This window comes from Aspergillus steynii, assembly GCF_002849105.1.
Source record: "Aspergillus steynii IBT 23096 chromosome Unknown P170scaffold_2, whole genome shotgun sequence".
NCBI lineage: Eukaryota > Fungi > Ascomycota > Eurotiomycetes > Eurotiales > Aspergillaceae > Aspergillus > Aspergillus steynii.
This window is the reverse complement of record NW_020194399.1, coordinates 2104470-2131958: the sequence shown is the minus strand read 5'-3', so window position 1 is coordinate 2131958 and position 27489 is coordinate 2104470. Positions and strand designations below refer to the sequence as shown.

Sequence of the window (27489 nt, the reverse complement as noted above, 5' to 3'; positions counted from 1 at the left end):
ACGCGGCGCCTGACTAGCAAGGATTTTCTGAAGACGATTCTAGCTGATCCAGACAGATATTTTTACATTTTCCAATCCTGTCTATCATCTATAGAGTTCCTTAGTAAAAGCGAGGACCCGCCTGCTCGGTTCCACCCTGCCGCTTCCGGTATAGCGCGCTCTGCGTCTCGCCGTCCTGTAATCACCGCCCGCCTCGTCCCTCCCAAATATAATAACAATCAGTATGGCGGCTGTCCATCCCACTCGATCGATGCATGTTAGCATCATTCTGACAGGTCTCGACGACGCATTACTCCCATCACGTGATATATGTGCCAGTAGAGCCTACTCCGAGTAGTTGCCGACCTACTGGCCTTTGAATCGGGCATCAAACGACCCCGCCGAGCCCCTCTTCTAAAGCCTTCAAACCTCGAGCCCGTCATCTACTTGTTATACTTCGAAAGTCCAAAATATCTTCCCTGAAACGTCACCATGGCCTATGGAGAGCTCTCAGCGGACGCACAAGCGATTGTTGATCGCATAAGAGATACTATCAAGGAGGGGAAGGCGAAAATTGGGGAGAGCAAGCCCGGCACGGGCTGGGAATATTGTGGTCTGGAGCTCTCTGGCGAGAAATCTCGGTTGAATCAAGAGCTAGGTACAAATGACTTCTTGGTCAGTGGAATTGCCCTACATTCATATGCTCTATTCTGACCTATCGTTCAGGCCCTCGAATGCAGTGTATTACACTTGGTCCGGAACGGAACGATCGATAATCCTACGTCTCATATGCTCATCATCCCATTGAATGGTACCGTGAGCCTCAGTAAAGAAGAGCCGTTACAGCCATGCCATTACATTAATGAGACAAGGACCATTTTCGGTGAGAATATTGATATAATCGCCGTGGCCTTAAAGAAGACGTGATTGAAAAACCAAAAGGAGATATGTGCTTTCTGCGTTTCTAGCGAATTTGGTGTCACAGTAGCGCTTCATAAAATCATTTCCAATCTATATAATTCCCTTTTCTTAATCTGGGAGAACACTCCCCTGTGGGGGACGGGACTGGTTACTGATCTCATGCTGTAGGTTTGTCATCATATCGTTTATAGCACTGGCTAATCCTCCCGACAGACGCTGCGGGGAATGACCGATATCTTGCGAGCTCTCAACATGGGGCTGTTCTGGAAATACCGAGCGACTGAAAGGGTTGTTGTTGTTGGGCACCAGAGGGTCCTGTTGGAATTCTGGCCCCCTGAATGGGCGAATATATGGAGTCGAAGTATCTTGCGCGTAGTCGAACATGGTGCTACTATTCTCTGGTACAGAACCGACTGGAAGTCTGAATGGGCGAATATATGGCGTTGAGGTATCTTGTGCGCAGTCGAAAATGGATGAGGTGCTATTCTCTGGCGCAGAGCCGACTTGGTAAGTGGAACTAAAATGCTCCGGTCTTTGACGTTTTCTTTGTTCTTCAGTAGCCTCGTCGGTTAGGATATCTCGTAGGATGCGTTTTCGGGATTGCCCCAATCTTGTGGCTTGATCTTTCCAAGCTGTCAGTATCTAGTAGTGGAACAAGCGGGCAGCCTTACCCTTATGCGCTTTGAGACAGAGTTCTATCTCTTCGTTGCTTTTCTCGGCGATCTTTCGAAACTCCTCGGTCGCAAGAAGAGCACTAGCAAGTGCAGGCAAGTCCTGATACCTGCAGCGATAAAAAGACGTCCATGCAAAAAACAATAGTGAAGTGAAACCCAGTTGTCTGTGTGGAAGGGTACTGACATCATTGCATGTCGGGCCCTGGGAGCGTATCATACAAAGTCTTTCGAAGAACCGATATTTTATGCCATATTCGATATAAACACTTGCCCGTTTGGGATCTGCGAACCTTGAGCAAGCTTTGGTGTACTTCAAATAGTGCGCTCCGTCTTTCGTGTCTAAATCTTTAGACAATGCATCTAACCTCGAAGGATATGCGACAGCTTCTGCCCAGTCCGCGTAGTCATCTGCCAGGGATAGGGCGCTCAAGCCCGCGCGAAAGAAATCTTCTAGATTTCTTCTCCCACACACAAGAAAAATATCAACAACACGAGGATCTTCTGTGGTCAACTCGTTGGGAATGGCGAGTCCTTCCGGTCTGTACGTGCAGGTTCTTATCTGCTGGAGTCTCTTCGATAGCGTTTTGAGCACTGCTTTTACCGAGTGGGGAAGGTCTTCTAGCGTATTTCCACATAGCCCTGGACTGGACGGGTCTGGGGGAAGTAGTTTGTTAAGATGACCTTGTTTGGTTGTATCTGATAGAGTGGCTCGTGGTGGTATAGCTATTCCTTGGGCCGACTGGGTTGTACAGTTGGAAGATTGCAGCACGTCTTGCAAGTTGTTGATAGCCGATTCGAGTTCCTTGCGATGTATTAAAAGACTTTGCTTGTCTTCGTCCTGTATCGTAGATAAAGTTGTAACAGCTTCTAATATTTTCTGTATAGAAGCCATGACGAGAATACTTTGTTTTGGTGGGGACGATGGTGTTAGGAAAGCAGACGGACAGATGCCGATTAAATGTCTCAATTGTAGCGCGTACCCGGCGTAATCCCTGCAACTCTGCCTGTCCAACAGGCAGAGTTGCAGGGATGGATTTGCAGTCCTATTCTCACTTGGACAACTGTAGGTTTGACATTGGCTGGCATGGATGATGCCGGCGGCTAGCAGGGCAAGGAAGCGGAACCAATGATTGAAAGTTTTCTGCGCAAGGCTTGATGCGCGATCGAATGGTGTTCTCTAAATTACATAGCCTCAACATATTGTTATCGATTCTATCACAAGAGCATGAAAGGTGTCAAGGGCTTATCCAGCGAAGAAATTTAAGATCGGAACATTCCTCGGTATCCTATAGCATGCCCTTTCTAGTAAGTCCATTCGGCCTGTTATTTGGTCTCTTTGGAATGCTCTGCCACATTTGCGGGAAGGAAATGGTGTATAGAAGCTCACATGGACGAGTTGTTTGCATTCGATCCGAATGTGTTTTGGTCCTGTCCTTTTGCTACCTTCAAAAAATTGACAACTCAAGTGAAAGCCCCGAGTCGCTCAGGAGCTCCAGCGGCGCTACTAGGATTCAATCTGGAAGGTTGCTAGCCTGAGGGATCACAATTGCTAAAATAGCATTGAAGCTTCTGCTCAACGTGGAGGCTTATCCTAATAAATTGAAAGACTGATTAAGCATTTATGGTTTTGTTGTAAAAGGATTAGAAACGAAAGGCAGACAAGATGCCAAATTATTCTATAGAAGGTAAAGCTAGATGCGACGCGGTATATAAAGAATAAGGGAGGTTGCGGTCGCACTGAAAAAAACACTGTACAGTCCCCTGGATGGTGGACAGGGAACACCGCAAAATGTACATAATATGCAGGTCAAGTCTTCCATATGACCACCGCCGAGTATGTAGGATAATTATAGGGTGTTAATCACGCTGGGGAAGTCTTGGTGTCTTCGCTGGTTTTAGGGGAGCCCTTCGCTGTATCAGCCTCGGTGGATGGCTGTTCCTGTGCCTCTGTCGCGATGCTCTTTTGCTTGACCAATTCGAGCAGACGCTCGCCCAGGTTCCCAAACCCGTCTATTTTGCTGAGTTTCGATTGGAAATATTCCGCATCGCGTTGCAATCTAGTCATGTTAGCACGGGAAAAAAATTATACTGAAACAAGAATCTCACCTTTGTTTTCCACTTTCCGAGCTGATGGTTACTTCTTCAAAGGCCTTGGTCCACTGCTCTCGGTAACTATTAAAGACGGGGTCCATGATCATGGAAACGGTCATGTCCGGTAAATGCTTGCTCAAAACGCGATGCAGAGTTCCAGTCTCTTTGGCCAAGGTTTCCATGTACGGGCTGACGGTGTTGCCGTTGGTGACGGCATTCCAATCGATCTTTTTCATGGCATTAACATGGATGACAGATCGAGAGCTCATAATGTCGACCAGCTTCTCGTGGATGCCAGACTGGTGCTCCTGGTACAACCGCTTCACCTTATCGAACTCGCCCATTAACGGGCTGCTTGGAGCATGACGACGAACGAATTCTCGAATGTATGGTACCAACGCAATGATGAAACTCAGGGCTTGGGAAGAAAGGGCGAGATGCTTCGTGGTAATATTCTTTAGGCCAGCGCTTCTAGTGGCCCCGGCTCCGAGAATCAGCTGGGAGGATCGCGAGTTGAACAGTTTCAACGTCTCTAAAAGACCAGGAGCAATGTCCTGGATCATACTAGGGATATTTGCCATGAGGAACTGGAACTCCTCAATACTCTTCATCATGGCCATGGCACATTCTGAGAGAATGTACTTCTGTTCATCAATAACGGCACTTCTAACTTTGTCCTTTCCGGAGCCATTGACAGCGGCTGCATCCGACTTCTCGTTGCCATCCGTCGGTGGCAGCCAAATTTTGGAAACCTCCACCCAGGCCTCGATGTCTTTGGTGCTCGCATCCAGAATCCGCTTCAAGACGGCATTCTCGGAATCCCCGAAGTCTTTGGCGTCCCATCGGTCCGCATCCATCACTTCAACAATGCGATGGCGTTGTGTATCACCGAACCGATTGATGTAGTCTTTGATCTGGTTACCGACCAATGTCTTCAAGGCAGTACCGCCTCGCCCGGAAATAGCTTCGCACTCATCGGCGAAAAGACGATTGAGGGTAAAGTACTTGAGAAAGTCTTCCTTGGGTAGTTGAGAAGTCTGCTCAGACCGCACCTTCAGAACCTTGTTTATTTGCGACTGAGCAATATCAACCGCCTGGCCTAGGAGGCTGGACATATCCAGGACCTGCAGGATCTCATCCTGCGCGACAACTGTTGCTTCTAACCGTGGGTTGGGTTTCAAGTTCTCGGAACTATCTGTCGACTTTCGGGCGGGGCTGCGAGGCGAAGATTTGATGGTTGGAGTTGGCGGATTTCCCAGTCCACTTGCGATATCAAGAAGCACCTTGACTTGGACGCTCAGTCTCCGTAATGATTCGCTAATACCCATATAAATCTGCGCAACCATGTTGTAAGCATCCTCCGCATCCATGGCGCGGAGATTGCGAGCAAGTATCGATGATTTTTCTTGCTGGCTTAGCCCCTGCGATCTATGAGTGGAAACTGACACCATCGATTCGTTATCATCGTCACTGGAGCTGGGCATGTGTTTCCGAATCAGACTTTTCATCTCGCGTAGAACCGCAGTCTTGAAAGAGGTGGCTGCGGGAGTCGTGTGATGTGCACGCGCAAGCCCAGTGAGGTGCAGGCGCAATCTCGACCTCAGCTCATCATCAAAGGACATGTAGGCTGGGGAAGTCGTGGCAGCAGATCGCTGGGCGCCACGTTGCCGCTGAAACGAGGCACCCCAACGCTGGAGGGTCGAGTCTAAGGGTGCGTTTTCGACATGTTGCCTCAAATCACCAAGAAGGTCACTCAAGAAGCGGGTTTCGTATCCACTACCAATCCGGTACCTCAACTGTCCCAGGTCTTCAGATGCTCCCTCAAGGGCTTTTAGTCTTCTTAGGTCGATGGCCTTTCTGGGCTGTTCTCCCGTCTCATCGTCTTCAGAAGAACGTTCGACGACAAAATCTCCAGACATTAGCCTCTCCACTTCTTCAAGGCCATCTGCGGCCTGTTCGATCTCCCCGTTCTCAACCAATTCTTCACAGCGGGACACAGATTGCACGACATCCCGAAGTTGGGATACGGCATCGGCGAGCATTCTGACGTTCTCTCGTCGGCGTCGTAGATTAACGATCTTCAGTCCACCGAGGGCCATTTCACGGTCAATTTTCTGGAGATCTTTTCGCAGAACTTGGATCCGTTTCACCGAGTCAGCAGCCTCTGAATGCAGTTCACGCAGGGATCCTAGAGCAGTGAAGAACGATTTGGACGCAGTTGAGATTGATGAGATAAGGTGGATTTCCACAGTATCCATGTACCACGACAGCTTTTCCTGTAGGATCGCATTGGTAGCCAGTGCCTTTCTCCCAGTTTTGGGAGGCTCCGCCACAATTGGAATGTCCGGTCTATCGTCCTTGCTTGGAGTCTTCGGTGGTGTAACGACTTCGGACTTTTCCGAGACCACGTCAAACGTGCGAGGGTTTTCCAGATGGAAGTCATCCTCAAAGTATACCGGAGGAATCGTCGACAATGGGGTGATAGCATGACCACGACCTCGGCCAGCGAAAGACCGTCTCCGCCCCCTTGTGTCGTAAGGCGAACTTGCGCGGGAAGTAGTTGAAACCCCAGACGCCCGTCGCTCTTGAGATCGCGAAATTAATGACTCGAATTCATCCGGTTTGGGGGAGGCCTTGCCGCCTCCACGCGCTAACTGCGACTCCTGGTCGCCAGACCCCTCCTTGGCCTGTTGAAACACATCGTACAATGACCCGACTTGCGACAAGTACGGAGCGAAAGCCTTGCTGTCCACATGAGGGATATTCGTCAGAGTAACTGGTGGTATATCGCGGGAGCTCGGAGGCTTGTATCCGGACGAGGCTACTGCTGTATGAGGGAGCAGTCCGGTGCGGACGATCGGAGGCTGGAGAAGAGTAGAGATAGCTGCGAGGGGTTAGCTACAGATCCACGACGCTGGCTCTACCTCAATTTCCAGACACGCACCATTTTGACCTGATTCCGCTATCGACCCATGACGCGAAGAAGAATCCAGGATCCCTCCAATGCTTGCGACGGAACTGGCGGTCGACCCTCGTCTCAGGGGGTATCTTTGAGGGAAGCGGGGAGACTCGATCGGATTGAACGACTGCTGCGATAAAGACGGTGTCGACGCCCCCGAGGCTATACTGTCAATCGATTTCCGTGGGCTCACAGAGGACATCTCGCTGATGCCGAATTGGCGACTCCGACAGCCACCGTGCTATTTTGGGGAACACGTTATCTAAACATGACAAGAGGACAAGCTGTAATGTTTCGAGACCAGCCGGCACAGCACCGAGCGACCAATGGTTTTGTCCACCACAGCTTGGGGACGGCGGGGTCGAATGGAGAGGGCGAAAGACAAAGAGCAGAGGGAGATAGATTGCAACGTCACCAGGTGCCCGATTGATACGGGGATTTCCTTTGGTCGCTTTGGAGCATGACAGCTCAGCCCCGATCGGGTAAGGCGCCAGGCCCCAAGGCCACGGGGTTCCGGGGGATTTCGGCGGTTTGATTTTCCGGTGGGTGACCTGAGGCTACCGTTGAGGCCTGAGGCAAAACCACTTAACGCGTCCCGCCGACGCGACGCGCCGCGTTCGTGTTCCCAGCAAAAGTCGATCGGATCGACTTTCTCCCTGGGCGGGCAAAAATAGACAGCCATCCCACACTCTATCCCTTCGCCGTCACCCCCCATTGCAGTCTTCATCATGGACCGGCGCACACCTTTCACGCTGAACTTGTTCGGTGGTAGCACAGATGGCCCCGAAGAATCTCGCACTCAAGTCCAGGCCAGGCTGCGAGAATTCGTCTTGGAGTTCCAGCTGGATAATGCGTTCATCTATCGGTAGGTTTAATGCGTATCCAATTCGAGTCCACGCCAATGCTCATTCTATTGTGCAGTGATCAATTACGGCAGAATGTTCTGGTCAAGCAATATTACTGCGATATCGATATCGCTCACTTGATTTCTTACAACGAAGAGCTGGCACACAAGCTTACCACCGAACCTGCAGACATGATCCCCCTCGTAAGTGGCATGGTTCCAGTCTGGTCTGCTTGTGTTGAATCCTAACCTCAATTCGCTTTCTAGTTCGAAGCGGCTCTTCAGCAATGTACTCAGCGGATCGTATATCCCTCTCAGAGGGACATTCAACTCCCCACCCATCAGCTCTTGCTCCACTCCTCCGCAACTCACATCTCGATTCGTGACCTGAATGCGACAAATATCTCCCATCTCGTTCGCATTCCTGGTATCGTTATCGGTGCTTCTACGATTTCTTCCAAGGCAACAATTGTTCATATTCGTTGCAAAAATTGCGACCACGGCGAGAATCTGTCGGTCGAGGGAGGCTTCGCCGGTCTCTCACTTCCCAGGAGATGTGGACGCGAGAGACAGCCCGGTGAGGGCATCCAGGAACAATGTCCATTGGATCCCTACGTTGTCTCCCATGACAAATGTCAGTTCGTCGATCAGCAGGTTCTTAAGCTCCAAGAAGCACCGGATCAGGTGCCAGTGGGAGAGCTGCCACGGCACGTCCTCATTTCCGCGGACCGGTACCTCGCAAACCGAGTCGTACCCGGCTCTCGCTGCACTGTAATGGGTATTTTCTCCATCTACCAATCCAAGGGCGCCAAGAAAGACGGCGCTGTTGCAATTCGCAACCCATATCTGCGTGCCGTTGGTATCAGCACCGACCTCGACCACACGGTGAAGGGCAGTGCCATTTTCTCGGAAGAGGAAGAGCAAGAATTCTTGGAAATCAGCCGGCGGCCGGATCTGTACGATGCTCTCGCTCGGAGCATTGCGCCTTCTATCTACGGCAACTTGGACATCAAAAAGTCTATTGTGTGTCTGCTCATGGGTGGCTCGAAGAAAATCCTTCCCGACGGCATGAAGCTCCGTGGAGACATCAACGTCCTGCTTCTCGGAGACCCCGGTACCGCCAAGTCCCAGCTGCTCAAGTTCACCGAAAAAGTATCGCCGATTGCCATTTATACGTCCGGTAAAGGTTCGTCAGCGGCTGGTTTGACTGCATCCGTACAACGAGACGCAGCAACCCGCGAATTCTACCTGGAAGGAGGTGCAATGGTTCTGGCCGACGGGGGTGTCGTGTGTATTGATGAGTTCGACAAGATGAGAGACGAAGACCGAGTCGCCATCCACGAAGCCATGGAGCAGCAAACCATTTCGATCGCCAAAGCCGGTATCACCACGATTCTCAACTCGAGAACGTCTGTCTTGGCCGCTGCCAACCCCATCTTCGGTCGCTACGATGACCTGAAGACACCCGGTGAAAACATCGATTTCCAGACAACGATTCTGTCCCGTTTCGATATGATCTTCATCGTCCGTGACGACCACGAACGGGGTCGTGATGAGAACATCGCGCGCCACGTCATGGGTGTCCACATGGGTGGTCGTGGTATTGAGGAGCAAGTCGAGGCAGAGATTCCTGTCGACACGATGAAACGCTACATCAGCTACTGCCGAACGTATGTCCTCGCTTATAACCTGTCTGATTCTTCAAGATAAATGCTAATCAATACACAGTCGATGTGCCCCTCGCCTTTCTCCCGAAGCTGCCGAAAAGCTCTCCTCGCACTTCGTCTCCATCAGAAAACAGGTACATCGTGCTGAGCTCGACGCCAACTCCCGTTCTTCTATCCCCATCACGGTCCGTCAACTGGAAGCCATCGTCCGTATCACCGAGTCTCTCGCCAAGTTGAGCCTGTCCCCAGTCGCTACCGAAGCCCACGTCGACGAAGCCATCCGTCTCTTCCTGGCCTCGACCATGGATGCCATCACTCAGGGTGAGGGCCAAGGAAGCAAGGAGATGATGGAAGAAGTCACCAGAGTTGAGGATGAGATGAAGCGTCGTCTTCCTATCGGGTGGAGCACCAGTCTGGCCACTTTGCGCCGCGAGTTCGTCGACGGAAGAGGCTACAGCGAACAAGCTCTGAACCGGGCGCTCATGGTTCTCCAGCGACGAGACACCATACGGATTCGCTCGGGAGGGTCGCAAGTCTACCGTCACGGAGTGTAATCTGGTTTTTGTTTATTGTTTACTTGATGATATGACGTTCGTGCTTAGTCTTGTTCCGGAGCACGGAACAAGTGGTTTAATCTTACGGGGACGATTGGATTTATTGTTAGATGGACTCGGGCACAGCGGGTTGAACGGTGTGATGGCGTTCTTATTTGGCATTGATGGATATACCACCATACATGAAATGATCACAATATTTCCAACCAACATAACAGGCTTCCCATTCCCACCAGTATATGATATGATATTTGTCCACCTCTGGGATTTCTCGCTGTATCAAGAAGGAAAACCTTTAGATAGAACCTTTAAAGGTAACTAACTTGGACTAAAAACCTTCTTTTTCCCATCAGTTCGCATGCGTATGTTTCTCTCCTCAAAGCCCACCGGGTCTTCTCACAGGATTTCCAGAAACCCACTGTCCACCACCTGCATCGACCCTTCCCTGCTCGTCCTTTCGACCCTTCCCTTCAGGAAATTCATTCCATATCTCGCCGCCGCCTTGGCCATCTGATCCACCCGTTTATGCGCCACATGGTCCGTATGGCCCGGGATCCAATGCAGCTCAACCACGACCCCCAACATGGCCAGTCTCTTCGAGAGCTCTGCAACCATGAGTGTCACGTCCCTCCCCGATCGTCCCTTCTCGGTTTCTAAAACCCCCGTTCCCCGCCCCGGCTGATCCGATAGACTCAGGTTCTTGAGCGCGTTGATCGCATCCTGGCTATCTGAGAAGACGCTTACTTTATGTGTATGTGAGCGTTTCTTCTCTTCCTCCTCTTTCTTTTCTTTCTTTTGAGTGTCCCAGACCGAGTCTGAGTCTGAGTCTGATGATGATGATGATGATGATGATGATGATGAAGACCACTCAGACTCGGCCTCCGAGTCGCTTGAGGACTCCTCCTTTCCTGCATTTCCACGGATCCGATCCCAGGCTAGGCGCAGCGCCGCTCCGATCCCGAACATCTCGAGATACTTGATCTCGGAAACGTCTTGGACTGCGTACCCGCGGTCTACGAAGTTGTCGATTTGACCCTGGGTGCTGTGCACGACGGCTGCGCTTGTCCAGCCCTGGATATTGGTGTTATAAGACCCGTCGACCCAGAATACATGCCATGGGGCACTGGTGCTGGTGTTCGAACTGGGGCTGGAGATGTTGCTGCTGGTGGTGGTGTTAGTGGTGATGGTGGTGTTGCTGGTGTTGCTGGTGATGGTGTTGGTGTTGGTATGTGCACTCTCGCCCTCAAACTGCGTTCGGTACGCCTCCTTCGCGTACTTCAGGGCCTCGTCCCGGGGCTTTATAGTGATAGACCCGTGGAATGCGGGCTGTGAGGGCACCGAAATGGCAAGGGGTTTCCATTTGGTGCGCCTCTTTTTCTTCTGCTGCCGGGCGGGCTGGTCGCTGGTGGTGCTGGTGGTGGAGAAGGCGGAAGGGCTTAGAGATCGTTTTGTGCCCTTTTTTAAAATGCTGGATGAGAGAGTAGCAAGGACTGTGTTTAGTCCTTCTTGTGTTTGGTTTGTTTCGGGCTTGGAGGAGAGGGTTATGGCGTTGGTGGATTTGGTGCTGGTGCTGGTGCTGGGGTAGGGTTTGATTTCAGCCATTATGGATGAGGTATAACGGCCTTGTGGTGTAAAGGCTCTGAGGATGATACCCGATTATCTCGGGGTCGTAAGATAGATAGATCGAGATGTTATAGTTCTTGTGTTGAAGCAAAGTCAAGACGATGTCTTGAGTATGGTGATGAGGGATGTGTAGGGAACTAAGAGTCAGACTGGAAGGAGACGTCCTTTTATCCTTCCCCTCTTTCTTTGCCACTTTGAGGGTAATCATGACGAGATGGGAGAATAAGATGCATATTCAAGTCAAGATTGCATCACCCTGGCGTTGAAGAGCGATGGTTGGAATCCGGCGAAGGGAGCCATCGAGAGAGGGATGGCCGAGATAGTGTTGGATGAAAACATCAGAGGAGCGACCTCCTTCTTTCTCTGATGGAATCTAGCTAGTGAATGTCTATACATCATGGCAGTGTTGTCTACAAACTGATGGGGTCTCCTTGATGGGGTGGACTTTTTAGGGCTTAGGGTGTACGGACGGGTGCATCATGAAGACACAAGACCCTATCCTGGGTGAGTCAGCACTTGGGAGGGTGATCACAGTCTGAGAATCTTCTTGCATAATTCCTATGTTTTGTGTTTGCCGTGAGTGAGTCACAGGGGAGGGGTTTCATACGTAGAGTCGACGTCCGTGTCTGCTGTTAATGGCTAAACAGAAGCCCGGACCTCACGCTACGTCACGGGATCTGACGAACCCTCGTTCATTGAAGGTTGGGCTAGTGAATGCATGTGTCCCTACACGGGCTGTGAATATCTCAGTCAGTAGAGAGAATGGATAAGACACAATTTTAAGATAGATGATAGATAGCGGCCAGTCAAAATAAAACCCTGCAGCCATAGAGTAGGGGACAAAGCATCTGCATTCCCTCTAGATTATCCTAAGCGTCTATCCACACGTCTACTATACAAGCACGTATGCAAAATTGAAAACAGAGAAGCTACACTATAAAGAACTAACGGTGAAGGTGGAGTGCGCAGGTTATAGATGTAGTCTATATCACCCAGGACATGATGGCGGGTAGGGCTAGTTTAGGGCTGGGCGAAGGCTGATAATCCAAGTATACCAGTGAGGCTCTAGCCATCCATTTTGAAGGGGCTCCTTTCCTTATACTACTCTCACAACATATAAAGGCAGGAGTCATCATGTAGGCTCTATGGTGTATGTATGCTAGAGGCAGATCGGATTCCTACTGATAGCTGGCTACGGGGAAGAACACATAAGGGATTATGGGTGGATGGGGAGTGGGCCGGGGTTTACCAGTGGAGAATCAAGCACGAAAAAAGAAAAAAGAAATCATATAGAAAAAGCCGGTAGAGCATGTGAGGATAGATAAGAATATGGAAAAAACAAAAACAAAAAAGAAATGAGACGATGGTTATTCCGATGCGGGGAATCGAACCCCGAGCTGCCGTGTGAGAGACGGCGATGTTAACCATTACACCACATCGGATGTTGTTGAAGAAATCGTCTATTAATAGCTTTATAGTCCAAACCCTTTGTTTTCAGCAAATCGCAGAGACCTCACTTAAGGAATGAACTTTACTTTGAAAGATATGTCTGGTATATGTATCTATCGGACTCTATTCTAATTGCTTGGTCTAGCTCACTTTATTTCAAGGAGCTTATAGTTCCAAGGTCGCTGTTTCTTGTCGGTTGGTTGCCACCACTGTTGTCTATCAAGCATGGTACTTCTTCGCAAGATATAGCGCAATATTGACGATGGAAAAACGTCCACCGTTGGGTTGATCGAACCGGTAACTCGCAGCTATTTCCATTGACTTTGGGAGCTTGTGAGTCAGTTTGTGAGTATTACAGAATTTTCGCCTGTGTGCGTTGACTAAACATCACAAAATCTCTAGGCTCGTCCAAAATATATTTTCCGTGAGGTCCGCTTGTGTCCTGCTCCACGAGAGTTTATTTCTCAATTGGCAACAACTCTTTTCAATTTCGCAACCCAAGAATTTACACGGACACATACAGCTACCGAAACTCACAGTAGACAACTTATTTATCAAACATGAACCGTCGACCATGACCCTGTTCAACCGAGCCCAATACTTGAGCGCAATGAACTATAGAAAGAACCAAAAACCAACCATAGCGGGTACGATAGCTATATTTTCCAATAACAAACGAACTTATGTACATAACTTATTTCAAAGGACCTGGCCACACTTAAAATGGACTGCGATACCTTCGAAACACGTCTAAAGGCTGAGCCGTCTGCAGAATATTCTTCAGCAAAGTCCCATAATCCCAGCCAAGAGCAGCCGCCGAAAGAGCCGTCAAACTGGCCTGATCTTCGCGCCCCGGACGTCCGGGACCAGTCATATTCTGTAAACGATGCCACATCAGTACCTTGGTAGAGTAAAAGCATCAACTAGACTTACCGGCTTCATGTTGATGTCGAAGAGCGCGAAGGAAGAATCCTTGCTGAACCGCCTTATGTCCACCCGGATAGGTGGCGTCGCCCCAATAAGTTCTGCGACCTTCGCACACTGATCCATAATATCCCCAAACGCAGGATCCTTCGCCTCTTCCTCCGAAACGACCCGAGAGTTGGCAGTCACCGCGACAACGCCACTGTACGGCGCAATTCCATCCGCGTGGTTGAATCTCACAACAGGCAAGGTGCTCCAGTGCCGAGGACGACCCGGCGACGGCGGCATGACCGTAATAGTCGCCTCCTCTCCCTCCAGAAACTCCTCCAGCATGACGAGAGGAGACTCCCCAAGCAGTGTCCGCACGTGAGATTTCAGCTCGGCCGGATCAGCACACACCTTGACGCCGTGGCTGCCGCGACCACGAACGGGCTTTCCCACCACGGGATATCGATCGATAGTGGCGGCCAGCTTGTCCAGATCATCTGACTCGCTGACCATCCATGAGCGAGGCAGAGTAAACCCGCCCAGTTCCCGCAATTTGCCGTTCAGGTAGGCCTTGTCGTCGAATTTCTCGACCAGGCTGGGTGGTTGGCCCACGACGTGGAGGGCCGAGGCGTGCGCGTCTAGTTTCTGGGAGGTTTGGAGGGGATGAGAGGAGAATAGGATCGTGTTTGCCCATAGATGAGTGACGCCTTGCTGAACGGCGGAGCAGATGCCCTCTTCTGTGTCGGGGAAGCACCAGCCCTCGTGGGACGACTCCTGCGGGGAACTGCTTGGAGTAATGACGTTGACGCCTTTTGTTCGGAGGGTGTAGGCGATGTCAGCTCCGGAGTCTTGGTAGCCTGATGGGTGTTAGTGGTTTCTGGTTCAATATCCATTTTAACCCCTGCCAGATACGTTGTTTAAAGCAACAATAGAAGAACTGGCGGCTAGGGATAACACCGACACACTTACCTCCTGGCTTCCGGGGTTTGCGGACGCCATTGATGACAGGCGGATCGATGGCCTGATAAAGCAGGGCTACAGTGGGCGTGGAACGACTGGACGAGTATCTAATCCATGCTTTCGTTGCGACAGCTGAACCCCAGCAATGGCGTGATGAGCGCAAAGAGGCGCGGAGGATAAGGTTCGGCATGATGCCGAGGGAGGTGGACGTGCTATCAATTAAAATGCGTGGGCCGTGCTAAGCTGTAACTATTTCAGAATAAAATGAAAGATCAATCAAGCAAGAGGAGCAACGATATAGACAGACAAAACAAATGCGTAGAGCGAGTTGCGATAAATATAAAGCGGAAGAAAGATGAGGGAGACCGACTTTCGGAGCAGTCCGAACTGGCGATCGTTTCGGACCGGTTCCGACGGAGACGGGAATTTACCGCGTCACCATGTGCATAAGGCAATCTGTTGTGCAATTGAAGGACAGCAGGTGCTTTGTCTTAGACGGCAGATCTTCTGATTCTGATTAGTAGAAAAGGACAATGCATAATATCGCGATGTCATACCGGAACCATGCCAATAGAATGGCCAGAAATTGACTGGAGGTCAACTAATGCAGTTTGAACCATTCCGCTTGTCTATAAGTCTATATATAATATAGATTTGTTGGTAGTAAGATTCAATATAATTGGTTTTGGTGCATTGACCTCAAATAGACGGCCAATAAATACTCCTCTTCAACGGGCTTGACATGGAGTCCAACAGCACCGGGCAAGAAAAACCCGCTTATTATTGGGCCACGCGGAAAAAGAAAAAATCCCAAAAAAAGGGAGGGAGTGGAAGTCGTTGAAAACCAATTTTAGGATCCAACATAGATTGACTGCTTTTTAAGCAAAAAAACAAAAAGAAATCGTCAGCGACAGGACTCGAACCTGTGCGGGCGAACCCAATAGATGAGATAGATGAAATCCATTCTAGTCTATCGCCTTAACCACTCGGCCACACTGACTTGTGATACTAGAATGGGTCCATTTTTGACACTATGAGCACCAACAGGCCGACTCACTCAATTACGTTGCGAGTAACATCCATCCACTCCAAGTAAAGCTATAGATCAACCCTACCTTATTCAGCGTCAAAACCCTTTTTTGAGAACAGGCCATAGAAACACCCAGACCCGCCAGAAGTCTGTGACTGTAGTGATTCAAATTTCAAACAAAAGGCAAACCCAACACTGTCACTAAATTAGTCCAAACAGGATAGAAAATGTACTCAGAGTTAAGGGGCCATTGCTTCAACATCCACCTAGTTCGGTAAAGTCAACACGATATTGAGCTGACGCATGAAATTTCTCTTTGAATCTACTAAACAATTAAATATAGCTTGTTACCCGTACTTAAATCTCGTATTTTATAAAAAGAAATATAAAAAAAGGAAAAGGAAAAGCAAAAAGAGAACACTGCCCGTTGCTGGATAAATCATGGTAACTAGCGGAACCTAACAAGAGCATTCCAGCCGACTTAATTAGATGCTTTTCTTGGCTTTGAGTACAAAGCACTATTCTGTCTGAGTAAGCATCACAAGTCAGTGTGGCCGAGTGGTTAAGGCGATAGACTAGAATGGATTTCATCTATCTCATCTATTGGGTTCGCCCGCACAGGTTCGAGTCCTGTCGCTGACGATCTTTTTGCTTTTTGCCCTACCCGGTTTTATCCACACTCGGTCTGAAAAAGCAATGGCAATATAAGCAATTCTTTTTGAAACTCGCGTCAATTTAAATTTTTGTGTCCATGTTCTCTTAGGTTTGACGGTGTCACCCTGGTAGAATACTATCTCTCCTAACCTTCTACGATTCGAAGGAGGATGTCAGCCTTCGCTCGCTATTTCTCCAGTTTAAAACTTGATTCTACTTCAATCCATACAGTTTAATCGTTATTCTTTTTTACTTGGGGCCTGAGTAAATGACATGTAAAGTAGTACATCCATCTGGGTAATGACCTCCATGGCCTACCGCCTAGTCAATATAAACCATTGATATGGAAGCGCCTTCAGATTTCAGCTTCACTCCTTAATTGTGCCATTGAACGAGCTACTTGGGTATTCCACAAACAAAATAAAACGCATGTTTAAAGCTTGATCAACAAGCACATTTTTTTACTTTCCTCGAACCCTAATATAATGATCTCATTCAAATTCGAGTAGAAAGGCTTCAAGCCCAAGGTCTAAGGTCTAAGGAATACCAGCCCCGACATTGATATTGGCCCCGTACACTGGCCGCGAGTCTTCACTTAAAAGCCACACAATCGTTCGAGCTACATCATCCGGCCCAATAATGTCCAGACCCCACTTCTTCCAAGACTCCTTCAGCTGCTCATCCGTCTTTGCCTCCGGCATAAACTTGCCCAGCATGGGTGTCATCGTGGCTCCTACTCATCAAATCAGCATGGCATGCCCACACCCCCAAGCACAAAAAGCAACAAGTCAGACGTATACTCACCTGGCGACACCGTATTCACGCGAATACCAAACGGCGCCGTATCCTTGGCCACACAGGCCGTGAAATGTGCACACGCCCCCTTTGACGTCCCGTACGCAAACACATCCGGAGCATGCATCTGGGACGCCACACTGGCGACATTGACAATGCTGCGATCGCCCTTCTGCCCGTCCTTCATGGCCCGGACCTGCGCCTTCGTGGAGTAGAAGACCCCGTCTAGATTGACGCTGAGGATCTTCTTCCAGGCATCCTCGGCCTCTTCGAGGATATTAGGCGCCTGGCGGACCCCCGCAGCCTGAGGAATTCCAGCGACGTTGGCGGCGCCGTGGAGATCCCCGAAGGTCGATACGATCGTCTGCACCCATTTGTCGACGGCGGATGAGGACGTCACGTCCAGAGAGCTGCAGTGGACTTCGGTGGAGGGATTGATCTTCTTGATGGAGTTTTTCAGATCGGTGAAGTGTTGTGTGGATAGGTCGCCCACTGCGACTGCTCCTGCACCGCGGTGGGCGAGGAGTCGGGCAGTTGCGGCGCCCATGCCGGATGCGCCGCCGGTGATGGCGAAGATTCTGGACGCCATGGATGCCATTGTGAGGGGTGAAGGTGTGGTTGGGAATTGATTGAGTGGTGGTTAGGGCGAGAGAAGAGCGAATGGTCTGTTGAAGCGGGGTTTCTCTGCTGTGGTGTCACAGTGGAACTCGTCTTGGTGCCTCAGAACTCCTTTTAAGGTGAGCTGTGTAGCATTTACTTTCGTCGATCTTCCCATCGGCACCGAGCCAAGAGCTGCAGACCGTGACATCCGGCATCCGTCCAGCTCGGAAGACGGAGGACTTCGGCCTCATTATTCAGTGTCTTGGCGATCACCTCGGTTGCGACGTATATCAATGTTTCCCCGCAGGCAGCCTTGAAGAAAATGAAACTCAGATACACTTTTATCCAAGTTATGCGCGGAGTCCTGTTAGGAAAGCTTGGGTAACCGAGGAAAGCGACGATCTTCCCCGCCGCAAGCTGCATGTCCGACTAGGCCTTCCCTGCCATCGAGAGGGGTTTTCTGGGCGCAGGTCATCGCCGTTACTTTATGCACGCGTGTGGTGTCATAGTGGATGATCGATGGAGGGGCATTGATGCAGTGGCATGATCACCCCGAGATAAATAGCTGGTTGCAATTGGGACTGGAGATGCATTGCTGCTCTCGACAACCAGCGTTGAAGTACTACTGCTAAAATGACCGTCACCGAAAAGACCTTTCCCATTCCTACTCAGCTGTTTATTAATGGCGAGGTTGGACTTCTGCCTAATCCAATGAGAAGACTACTTGCTGACTGAGATAAGTTCATCGAGTCGAGCTCCCCTGAACGATTCTCTATCTACAATCCAGCCGATGGCAGTCTCGTCACCGATAAGATCCAATATGCTGTAGCTGAGGACGTCGATCAAGCGGTGCGCAGCGCTCAAGCTGCATTCCGCAGCAAGGCATGGGCTGGAATCACATCCCAAGAACGAGGTCGCATTCTGAAACGCATCGCCAAAGCCATTGAAGAGAACAAGGAGGAGCTCGCCTGGTTGGACCGAATCACCATGGGCAAGCCCGTCACCAATGGCGTGGGTGAAGCACAATTCACAGCCGATATCTTCGAATGTGCGTGCATACCCACCCCTCTAGCTATACCACCTTCAGCCTGTAAACCAGATACTAACGTCCCACACCAACAGACTACGCCGGCTGGGCCGACAAGCACGCCGGCGATACCTTCCCCGCCGACGACGGATTCCTCAAGATCGTGCAGCACGAGCCGCTCGGCGTCTGCGCCGGCATCCTGCCCTGGAACGGGCCCATGGCCACCATCGCCTTCAAAGCCGGCCCGGCCCTAGCCACCGGCAACGTCATGATCCTCAAGCCGAGCGAGAAAAGCCCCTTCTCCGCTCTCCGCCTCGCCTCTCTCCTCACCGACATCCTACCCCCAGGAGTCCTCCAAGTGCTCAACGGCGCCGGAGCCACGGGCGAGCTCCTCGCGCGACACCCTCACATCCGCAAAATCAGCTTCACGGGCTCCGGGCTCACCGGCAAGAAGATCCAGCGCGCCGCCGCAGAAAGCAACCTGAAGCGCGTCACACTCGAGCTCGGCGGCAAGACACCCGCGGGGATCTTCGACGACTGCAACCTCGAAAACGCGGTGCAGTGGGCCACGAAGGCCATCACGTCCAACTCGGGCCAGATCTGCATCGCCGCGAGCCGCGTCTACGTGCAGGAGAGCATCGCGGAGGAATTCACCGCCGCGTTCGTCAAAAGCATCCAGGCCTCGGCCACAGACATCGGCGACCCCAATAGCAGCGAGACCCGGTTCGGACCCCTCGCTGATAAGGCGCAATTCTCGCGCGTCCAGTCCTTCTTCACCGAGGACGCGGGCAAGACGCAGATCCTGACGGGGGGCAAGCAGCACGGCGAAACGGGGTACTTCTTCGAACCCACGGTGCTGTATAACCCGGACCCGCAGGCGGCGGTGTACAAGAATGAGATCTTCGGGCCGGTGGCGTGTGTGCGCACGTTCAAGGACGAGGAGGACTTTTTGCAGATGGCGAATGATTCCGAGTATGGGCTTAATGCGGCGGTATTTACGAAGGATATTAACCGGGCGATGAGAGTGAGCTCGCGGCTGGAGAGCGGCACCGTGGGTGTTAACTGCGTGACTATGCTGCATTATCAGGTGCCGTTTGGGGGATCGAAGCAGTCGGGCTTTGGGAGGGAGCTGGGGGCTTATGGCTTGAAGTCGTATACCGAGCCGAAGTCTATCTACGTGAAGTAAGTGTTGGTCTGAGTTTTATTTTATAGGATGATGCTAACAGTTCATAGTCTGAACAGCTAGGTTGGTTCTGGGTCGCGGGGAATATAGCGAGGAATTTTGTTAACAGGGAAACTGTCCACTTGATTTAGTCGGTTATTGTGCATAACGTTAATTGAGCAAGACTTTGAGATTCGACCTTACTCTTCAAGATCAAACAGGCATCCGCAGTGAATCATTCCACCCTCATACCTCAAATGTAATCTTCCAATACTCTAATTTCTTAGGTGATCCCCATTGCAACATATTATTCTCAACCCAATTCTTTCCCATATATCCTTCCATCAATACCAAGCTAACTCAGCATGTTGAGCCAATCCACCTCAACACCACAAAACCCGACCCAACAAACCTTCTACCCCAAATCAAACGCCATCTTCCCTCTCCCTCTCGCCCTCACCCCTCCTCGCCTTCTTCCTCTTCTCCAGAACCGCAGTCCCACTCGTCGCAAGAATACCCGCAATACAGAACCCAACGGCTGTCCAGTTTCCCCCAACCACGCCAGGCTGATCAACTGTCTTGAACACAGCCAGGGGACTAGACAGCCGCGTCAGTGAAGAGTAGGCATTGATAAATACCAAGGATGGCATTCAACTTACATCGTTGCTCCGAACACGGAACTCCAGAGATTCAGACCTCCTGAAGCAAAGGCTCGGGTTCCGGGGTCGCCGCTCCTGGATTGGATTGCGTGTTGGTTAGTATTTGCTTGGGTTAGATATGTTGAGGGGGTGATGATAGTGTTGATTAGGAGGGTGTGACGTACAATATGTCTTGAGCCCAGGCCCAGAATAATCTAATGTGCATATCGTGAGTACTGTGCTTGAGTGGAACGGTCTGGTGTTCCTTAAGGTGAAGGGGGAGAAGGAAGGGACGTACGTGCTCGACGCCTCAAGCCAACCAGTCTGGTAGTATAGAAACCACCGGAAAGTCTTGGGATGCGGGAAGACGGGCGTCGTGGCGAGCAAAATGCAGACGATTGCTTGGATGGACGATGCAAGGATGAGCATTGGCCAGCGTCGGCCTTTGAGCCATGTATCGCCTTTTTGCGCTCCTTTGTCAACAGGATATAAAGACAGAATGTTAAGAGAAGGAATGAGGCTTTGACATACTCGAGTAAGCGAAGCATAAGTCTAGGACAAGCGTTATGGCGTAGACAGGGGTAACGTAATCATCTGTGGTGGTTAGCATTGGTATTTATTGCTGTGGATTTGAGGATGGGTGGGTGATTGATCATACTGATCTGCGCTACGGTGAAGGATCCAGGCTCTCGTTCGGCCCATGCTTGGAACCAGTATGCGATGGAGTTTGTGGGTTGGCCGCCGATGCCGTTGGCTCTGTAGATGTATACGTTAGGTGTGGATTGGAAATGAGAGGGAATTCTGGATCCGTACATCGATATTACCCACAGGAGCCAGATCTCTGGTGTCGAGATCCAACGAAGAAGCTGGACACCGATCAAATTTGGACTCAACGGAAGTGAAAGCTTTCTAATATTCTCAATGACTGGCATTGACATACCTGCTTTCTCGTGAAACGCTCTTGCTTGACATTTCCTTCCTTGGGGATTCGCGCCCTTGCGAGCTCAAGTTCCTGAGCCACTTCAGCAACAGGGTTACTTTATACAAGACCAGGGATAGAGTTCCTTTACCTTTTCAGAAAATATGTGATCCGGCTTCATGCGAGCAGGGACATCTAAAATTGCGTAGAATCCGGGCAGAGTGATACCCAGAGACAAAACGCCATCGATGATGAAGGCCCACTGCCAACCTGCCATTCCATTCACGCCCTTTAGGCCGTTATAAGCGGCCGCTATTCATGCGTTAGCATGATAGGGGAAACCAGTGATGAAAACGGACATTGGAAATAAGAACTGTACATAGGACCGATGTGCACTGCGCAGTTTATCAAAGCGACTCTCTATAGAAAAGCCAGTTAGCTTTAAAAATATGGTATAGACTAGTAAATTACCTTGGATAACTCTCTCTTCTTGTACCATGCTCCGCAGATATACATGACTGAGGTTGAGACTAGGGTTAATTGGAAATTGAAATGATAAGTGATCGAGACTCACAGGCTGAAAAGTGACCACTTCTTTGATTTAGCATTTTCCACGCAGAATATACCAGGGAACTTACCATTCAAATATCCCAACCAGAACTCGCAACACATACATCTGCGTGGGCGTCCGCATTGCTGCTTGGCAGAATGTGCAGATTGACCATCCGAGTTCGAGAGACCTGAGGCATTCAACCGTTAACTGTACTCTGGTCAGATTGGAAGACTGTATTCCACTTACGGAATAAAATATCGCGGATTCATTCGAGTCATTGCGATATTTATTGGCCAGATGGCGAGTATCTGAGCAACAAAGTTAGTTCAGTCATAGAGTTTGGGAAGAAATCGACGCGACGGCATACCGAGGCCACTGAGAAAGCTGTCTGGGAGGGTCGTCAGCTTTAGATACTTGTTAAAGCTTCTGTACCTGAATAGAAGCTTACGCTGGCATAATTCATCTCCTGTAGTTCAATCAGCAAGGGATCTTCAATAATGGAGCCACAAGCTGGATACATACGTTGCCGTAGAGTTTCAGGTCTTGCTTCATGCCGGATACGAATGCATTTGTCAAGTTTGATCTGAAGATTGTGAGAATTTATTTAAAAGACCTCAGCACGACGAACCTGTCAATGTGTTTGATGATCGTTCCAAGGAAACCCATGAGTGTAAGGCAGAGATCGGCCTAGTCGATTATTAGCATATTCCTGTATGGTTTTGTTTGTTCGACGTACCTTGAAAAGCATGCGGCGTTCCTATGAATCTGTCAATACTTGCGTCAATTGCTGTACAATAAAAAAAGAACAGACATCAGGGTATCTTTCCCATTTGCTTTTGACATAACCTTTCCATGTTGAGGCTTCCCGTGAGATACTAGATATATCCTCATCTCTCGGTGCTGCAACACCGATGTGAACGTTGTCTGTCCCCATATTGTTGCCGATAACACATTTAGGTATTCAACAATTCCGACCAGATGCATTCACTTGCAAATAAATACCCATCCCAGAAATCAAATGCCGAAGCCGAAGCTAGATCCACTTATTACCTTGAGCCCCCATTCTAACAGGTCTGCAACCTGACCAGTCCCCTGCCATACTCCCATCGCAATGGTCTCATAGCAATCGAAATGGTATCAACACCCACTTCGGCGTTTTATTCGGTCATTGCATGATTCAGCAGGCAGTAGATAGCTTATCAGATGGGGCTAGGTCATGTGCTGGGTGATGGCACGAGCTTGACAGCCAACCGCTACCGAAATGTATGTTGTCATCCCGACTAAGATGGCATTTCTCGGCTGGGGTGCTAGACTCGGTGTTTGGTCATCCTGCGTTTTAATAATTCCGTGCTGCTAATGTCGGCGATTAAAGGCTTTCTAATATGCTGCTTTATGCTCGCCATCTTAAAGTTTCGCGATTGGACCGTTTGAATTGAATCGGTCAATCTGTCCGCTCAGATGGACCGTAGCAGACACCGTAGTTTCTAATCGGCGATTGATCATAACTTGTGGGATAATAGCTTTGCCGTATGTCTGTCGCAGAAAGATGTTCTGGTATATAGTTGAATGGGTTTCGTGTCTATCTAAATCCCCAATTCCTATACCCCGCATCCTAGAGAGCCAACAAAGATACTAGACCAGAAACCGCCAAAATGACTCCCTTTTTCGAGCCATTCGATCTTCCAAACTCTCGAACTGTTCATGGCCACTCATTCCCACTAGGTTTGAAAGTAGCACCGAGCTCCCAAGCTGCATCCCTCGCAGAAACCACCACGAAGATCAAGCAACTTGCCGCCGACGGCGTAATCAGGGATCTTCTCACCAAACGTATAGTACCCCCTCCCCTTCCCAAACCCACATAATCCCATTAACCAATACATACACAGATGGTGCAATCCTCTTCCGCAGCCTCCCCATAAAGAACTCCACCGACTTCTCCGAATTCACCGAGGCGTTCAACTTCAAAAACCCCCATCAGGAAGTCGGCCTGTCGGGCAAACGATCCGTCGTTGAGAAGAACGTAAAGACAGCCAGCGAAGTCGCGCCGGATAAGAAGTTCTATTATCATAACGAGTATGCGCGCAGTGCGCATCATCCGGAGATTATCTTCTTTTATGCGCAGATTGTTCCTGAGAAGGGTATGCCCTTGCTTGCTCTGGAGGTTGAGATTAAGGTGAATAGTTTGCATTTGCTGATTTATTTGATATTTGATGGAGCTAGGTGGCCAGACTCCGCTCCTGTCTTCTCTCGAGCTGTATGATCGAGTTAAGACGGAGATTCCAGAGTTCTACGATGAATTGGTTGCTAAAGGTAAGTCGCGAACTAGTATACCAGTCATGGACGTATTCTAATCGATACCAGGGATAATCGGCCAGCAACACTACCCATCCCCAGACGACCCAGACTGGCGAGAAATCGGCTGGAATTGGAAGGTACAGTTCCCTACCTACCTGTACCCATCATCTTCCCTCTAAAACGTACTAAATAAACCCAAAACCAGGACTCCTACGGCTTCACGATCCAAGAAACCGACTCCCTCGCCACCCAGCGTCAAAAGGTCGAAGACGTCCTGCACAAATACCTCGGCGCCACTGCCTCCTGGCAACCCGACGGATCGCTCCACGTCCTGCAACATCTCCCCGCCATCCGACGCGTCGAGTCCACCGGAAAAGGCACCTTTTTCAACGGCCTCGCGGGGACGTACGGCAACGCGAAAGACAACGGGGCGCTGGAGCCGCCGCATCGGAATAGCAACGGCGTTGGGTTTAAACTGCCGACGCTGTTTGGCGATGGGAGTCCCATTCCGCATGTGTATCATGAGCGGCTGATCGAGTTGCAAGATCGGATTGGGTTCCTGGTGCCCTGGGAGGAGGGGGATGTTGCGTTGGTGAATAATTTTACGGTTGCGGTGGGTTTTCTGTTCTTTTTCTTTGTGAGTGAGGTCTTGAGGGTTGTGCTGACTTGATTTTGTTTCTAGCATGGACGTACGCCTTGGGAAGGGAAACGGAGGCTTTTGGTGAGTTTGTGGGATGATGTTAAGGATTATAAGGATTATTGAGGTGGTATGTGTGGCTAGCCTGTAAAGCGTTTTATCTTTGACTGGTCGATTTTATGTTGAAATATGCCATTCAAAACAATGATAGTCTCTAGTCGGATACTACATCTAAAAAGAATCAACATCTAAAGCTACTTTTCAAGAGATTAAATGGTTTAAAATTATTTGTAAATATTGAAACTGAATAAGATACAGCATAGATTTCGCTTTATAAGAGAAGTGGTCGTAGAATCTAAGGAAGTGAGTCATTCGATGACCAGCATGAGCATCATAGTTATCCAGGGTCTTTCCCTCACAAAAGATCATGACCCCAGAGCACTTTCCATCCTGTATTCACTCTTGAACCTATTAATTCACCCATCCCCGGCCAAAATGGACTTGGCAGCCAACCCTCTTCCTTTTGCCCCTATCACTTCTACTGAGGTCTGCTACGTTTCTGCATCTTATCCTTCGTACAGTGGAGAACAAACAAGGTCCCGCTCAAGGAGATCAAACAGATCCTCAAGTGATGAGGACCCAGTTACAGCATGGGACGGATTCATAGAAGAGGACTTTCGCGCCGGAGGGCTCAATCTCTGCGAGGGGCCTTGCGAGACTATCCACAAAATCCCAAAAAGCCACCCATACTACGATATCCTGGCTGGTTCGGACAGATTCGATCTCGAACTCGAGCTTTTCCGCCTCGCACGGGAAATAAACCCAGAGATCACTGAAATCCACTTCTGTGGCAGAAGATCGCTACTAGAAGTGAACCAAGACCCCTCCCTGACTGTGCTCTTCTACGGACAGCGCCATCTAGACACCACGCGAGGCTGGATCGATATTGCGAGAAAGGTTCGCCATCGCTTGCATCAAAGGGGTCTCGAGATGCAGGTAGAGATTCTTGATATTCGGTTCTGCCAGCGCGTAATGCCCTTCCCCTGCTACCCTAGCGATGCGATTTTTCCTATTTGGGCAGACGTGGTGGACAGAATCCTGAGCACACTTGATGTATCGGGTATCTATACAATAGGTTGCTACCGTATAGGAAGTGATGATCGCCAGAAAAGCTCGCCAACAATCCTAGTCGGCATGGACCGGAAGCCAAATCACAACTGGAAGATCTTTCGAGAGGATTTGGTGGGAATCCTCGATCATTTTGGACTATCGACAGTTGCCATCCTGCTGAGAAAAGAAACCAGCATCCTCAGAAATGGTGATGATGATGTACCAGCTTTTACGTACACTCCGGTCGCTGCCAAATCTACAAGGGAAGTCAATCTTGGATGCAGTCTTTGTCCTAGCCAGCAAATACAAGGTGGAGGGACTTTTAGTGGCTGGATAGAGCTGCAAAACCCTGACAACGGCGCCTGGGAGCCATTCGGAATTACATGTACCCACTGTGTTCTACCTGATGACAAGGTCCTTTCAGAAACCCAAAGACCGGGTAAGAGATCTTCTTCAACCTACATATATCTAGCTCGTGCTAAAAAGATCATAGCAGTCGAGGAGTGGAGACGCAATGGCGTCCCATTTGCAGATGCCAAGGCAGCCGAAATCCTTCTTATGGACTCCCCCAGTCGTTCTGAGATCAAGAGAGGAACCGGGTTTCTCACTGGTTTGGAAGAACATTATACTAAGAGCCCGACCTATCAAAGAGTCCAAAAGGCAAAAAGAGAAGATGATCTCGTTTTACCATACGAAGAGAAAGCTTGGAAGGAATCGCAAACTCAACTAAAAGCCTACAGAGACGAGAAAGAAGCCCTAGAGCAATTTATTAAGAAGGGCTACCTCTACTTGGGTCATGTTATGGTTGCCTCCGGCCTTCAAGAAAGGCCCAAGAAACTCGAGTCGTTGCCTTCGATTGTTGACTGGGCGTTCATCAGGCCCCTTGACCGGTCTGTCGGTACTAATGACGTGAGTCAATAATCTTTCCCTTGATATACTTGTATCTGACAGTGCTTAGATTTCCCTGGCCGGCCCCCTTCATTCACTGACAAGATTCGTAACCCAGGAGCTATTGGCTAATGAGGAACTGTCCAAAATTGGTTCCGTGGCAGGCTTGACTCGGGGCTCTTACAATGGCCTGAAAACAGCGATAATTAGGACAAAAATCATCAATGGACAAGAAGATAATGTTACGGCCTGGGCACACACAATCACATCCGGCTCTTTGGAAACGGGGGTTGCTAAAGCAGGTGACTCTGGCTTTCTCATCTTCGATGCTCTTAATGGTGTGGTCGGTATGTGCTTTGGGGGAGCGTACGCAGGCGACATATTATATTTCACACATACGTCCGACCTGATTGAGAGTATTCGGGAGGTCAGTGGAGCTACTCAAGTACGTCTTCGCGTTTGAAGCCTTTACAAGAGACGTTTCGTTTTCAGTATGGCTGGACATTGTGCGCGAGCTTACTGGGTTTTGTTGTTTCTTTCGCTAGACT

The 27489-nt window shown here is 49.8% G+C and overlaps 11 protein-coding genes and 3 non-coding genes across 14 annotated transcripts; 6 read left to right on the top strand and 8 right to left on the bottom strand.

The window, feature by feature from the left end:
- Nucleotides 1-226: 226 nt before the first annotated feature.
- On the top strand, nt 227-989 carry P170DRAFT_433923 (uncharacterized protein). Its single transcript, XM_024848606.1, has 2 exons — nt 227-654; nt 706-989. The coding sequence occupies exons 1-2, from the start codon at nt 472-474 to the stop codon at nt 904-906; spliced, it is 384 nt and encodes a 127-aa protein (XP_024707354.1). The 5' UTR covers nt 227-471; the 3' UTR covers nt 907-989.
- A 424-nt stretch (nt 990-1413) lies between these two features.
- On the bottom strand, nt 1414-2614 carry P170DRAFT_95784 (uncharacterized protein). Its single transcript, XM_024855454.1, has one exon. It carries the CDS (start codon nt 2464-2466, stop codon nt 1543-1545), a length of 924 nt encoding a protein of 307 aa, XP_024707353.1. The 5' UTR covers nt 2467-2614; the 3' UTR covers nt 1414-1542.
- Nucleotides 2615-3239: 625 nt separating this feature from the next.
- Nucleotides 3240-7024, bottom strand: P170DRAFT_506942 (GARP complex component). Its single transcript, XM_024854430.1, has 3 exons — nt 6610-7024; nt 3681-6549; nt 3240-3631 (listed from the first exon to the last, which is right to left on the bottom strand). Exons 1-3 carry the CDS (start codon nt 6824-6826, stop codon nt 3436-3438), a joined length of 3282 nt encoding a protein of 1093 aa, XP_024707352.1. The 5' UTR covers nt 6827-7024; the 3' UTR covers nt 3240-3435.
- Nucleotides 7025-7309: 285 nt separating this feature from the next.
- P170DRAFT_377514 (MCM DNA helicase complex subunit MCM5) lies at nt 7310-9952 on the top strand. Its single transcript, XM_024845403.1, has 4 exons — nt 7310-7489; nt 7546-7672; nt 7736-9138; nt 9197-9952. The coding sequence occupies exons 1-4, from the start codon at nt 7353-7355 to the stop codon at nt 9687-9689; spliced, it is 2160 nt and encodes a 719-aa protein (XP_024707351.1). The 5' UTR covers nt 7310-7352; the 3' UTR covers nt 9690-9952.
- Nucleotides 9953-10085: 133 nt separating this feature from the next.
- On the bottom strand, nt 10086-11291 carry P170DRAFT_488517 (uncharacterized protein; the record flags this gene model as incomplete). Its single annotated transcript, XM_024853969.1, has 1 exon — nt 10086-11291. The coding sequence occupies one exon, from the start codon at nt 11289-11291 to the stop codon at nt 10086-10088; it is 1206 nt and encodes a 401-aa protein (XP_024707350.1).
- A 1391-nt stretch (nt 11292-12682) lies between these two features.
- Nucleotides 12683-12754, bottom strand: P170DRAFT_t41. Its single transcript has one exon. It is a non-coding gene; the product is annotated as a tRNA-Glu (tRNA).
- Nucleotides 12755-13401: 647 nt separating this feature from the next.
- On the bottom strand, nt 13402-14973 carry P170DRAFT_433920 (glutathione synthetase ATP-binding domain-like protein). The gene is made up of 3 exons (XM_024848605.1): nt 14643-14973; nt 13695-14530; nt 13402-13638 (listed from the first exon to the last, which is right to left on the bottom strand). Exons 1-3 carry the CDS (start codon nt 14821-14823, stop codon nt 13480-13482), a joined length of 1176 nt encoding a protein of 391 aa, XP_024707349.1. The 5' UTR covers nt 14824-14973; the 3' UTR covers nt 13402-13479.
- A 562-nt stretch (nt 14974-15535) lies between these two features.
- Nucleotides 15536-15633, bottom strand: P170DRAFT_t40. The gene has a single exon. It is a non-coding gene; the product is annotated as a tRNA-Ser (tRNA).
- A 574-nt stretch (nt 15634-16207) lies between these two features.
- On the top strand, nt 16208-16305 carry P170DRAFT_t67. Its single transcript has one exon. It is a non-coding gene; the product is annotated as a tRNA-Ser (tRNA).
- A 548-nt stretch (nt 16306-16853) lies between these two features.
- On the bottom strand, nt 16854-17710 carry fgaDH (chanoclavine-I dehydrogenase easD; the record flags this gene model as incomplete). Its single annotated transcript, XM_024852081.1, has 2 exons — nt 16854-17050; nt 17122-17710. 2 exons carry the CDS (start codon nt 17708-17710, stop codon nt 16854-16856), a joined length of 786 nt encoding a protein of 261 aa, XP_024707348.1.
- A 629-nt stretch (nt 17711-18339) lies between these two features.
- P170DRAFT_453576 (aldehyde dehydrogenase family protein) lies at nt 18340-20047 on the top strand. The gene is made up of 4 exons (XM_024851368.1): nt 18340-18402; nt 18454-18760; nt 18835-19921; nt 19973-20047. Exons 1-4 carry the CDS (start codon nt 18346-18348, stop codon nt 19983-19985), a joined length of 1464 nt encoding a protein of 487 aa, XP_024707347.1. The 5' UTR covers nt 18340-18345; the 3' UTR covers nt 19986-20047.
- A 279-nt stretch (nt 20048-20326) lies between these two features.
- P170DRAFT_471957 (MFS general substrate transporter) lies at nt 20327-22945 on the bottom strand (the record flags this gene model as incomplete). The annotated part of the gene is made up of 20 exons (XM_024852890.1): nt 20327-20498; nt 20561-20635; nt 20725-20754; nt 20838-21000; nt 21071-21133; nt 21198-21295; nt 21353-21405; nt 21480-21551; nt 21610-21770; nt 21818-21878; nt 21930-21976; nt 22033-22049; nt 22097-22198; nt 22258-22319; nt 22379-22399; nt 22460-22477; nt 22534-22594; nt 22640-22698; nt 22748-22768; nt 22823-22945. 20 exons carry the CDS (start codon nt 22943-22945, stop codon nt 20327-20329), a joined length of 1479 nt encoding a protein of 492 aa, XP_024707346.1.
- Nucleotides 22946-23663: 718 nt separating this feature from the next.
- On the top strand, nt 23664-25069 carry P170DRAFT_349724 (taud/tfda taurine catabolism dioxygenase; the record flags this gene model as incomplete). The annotated part of the gene is made up of 6 exons (XM_024843756.1): nt 23664-23838; nt 23898-24149; nt 24232-24321; nt 24373-24443; nt 24512-24919; nt 24989-25069. The coding sequence occupies 6 exons, from the start codon at nt 23664-23666 to the stop codon at nt 25067-25069; spliced, it is 1077 nt and encodes a 358-aa protein (XP_024707345.1).
- Nucleotides 25070-25438: 369 nt separating this feature from the next.
- On the top strand, nt 25439-27404 carry P170DRAFT_506937 (uncharacterized protein; the record flags this gene model as incomplete). Its single annotated transcript, XM_024854429.1, has 3 exons — nt 25439-26492; nt 26550-26962; nt 27060-27404. The coding sequence occupies 3 exons, from the start codon at nt 25439-25441 to the stop codon at nt 27402-27404; spliced, it is 1812 nt and encodes a 603-aa protein (XP_024707344.1).
- Nucleotides 27405-27489: the final 85 nt, after the last annotated feature.

Coding starts and splice junctions, on each gene's coding strand:
- P170DRAFT_377514 (XM_024845403.1), top strand. CDS start 7,353: ATGGACCGGCGCACACCTTTCACGCTGAACTTGTTCGGTGGTAGCACA. Junction 7,673..7,735: donor CTGCAGACATGATCCCCCTC/GTAAGTGGCATG, acceptor TTCGCTTTCTAG/TTCGAAGCGGCTCTTCAGCA. Junction 9,139..9,196: donor TACATCAGCTACTGCCGAAC/GTATGTCCTCGC, acceptor ATCAATACACAG/TCGATGTGCCCCTCGCCTTT.
- P170DRAFT_433920 (XM_024848605.1), bottom strand. CDS start 14,823: ATGCCGAACCTTATCCTCCGCGCCTCTTTGCGCTCATCACGCCATTGC. Junction 14,531..14,642: donor CAAACCCCGGAAGCCAGGAG/GTAAGTGTGTCG, acceptor AACACCCATCAG/GCTACCAAGACTCCGGAGCT. Junction 13,639..13,694: donor TCGACATCAACATGAAGCCG/GTAAGTCTAGTT, acceptor CATCGTTTACAG/AATATGACTGGTCCCGGACG.
- P170DRAFT_506942 (XM_024854430.1), bottom strand. CDS start 6,826: ATGTCCTCTGTGAGCCCACGGAAATCGATTGACAGTATAGCCTCGGGG. Junction 6,550..6,609: donor AGCGGAATCAGGTCAAAATG/GTGCGTGTCTGG, acceptor AACCCCTCGCAG/CTATCTCTACTCTTCTCCAG. Junction 3,632..3,680: donor TCGGAAAGTGGAAAACAAAG/GTGAGATTCTTG, acceptor TAACATGACTAG/ATTGCAACGCGATGCGGAAT.
- P170DRAFT_95784 (XM_024855454.1), bottom strand. CDS start 2,466: ATGGCTTCTATACAGAAAATATTAGAAGCTGTTACAACTTTATCTACG.
- P170DRAFT_433923 (XM_024848606.1), top strand. CDS start 472: ATGGCCTATGGAGAGCTCTCAGCGGACGCACAAGCGATTGTTGATCGC. Junction 655..705: donor TAGGTACAAATGACTTCTTG/GTCAGTGGAATT, acceptor CCTATCGTTCAG/GCCCTCGAATGCAGTGTATT.
- P170DRAFT_453576 (XM_024851368.1), top strand. CDS start 18,346: ATGACCGTCACCGAAAAGACCTTTCCCATTCCTACTCAGCTGTTTATT. Junction 18,403..18,453: donor AGCTGTTTATTAATGGCGAG/GTTGGACTTCTG, acceptor GACTGAGATAAG/TTCATCGAGTCGAGCTCCCC. Junction 18,761..18,834: donor CACAGCCGATATCTTCGAAT/GTGCGTGCATAC, acceptor CCACACCAACAG/ACTACGCCGGCTGGGCCGAC.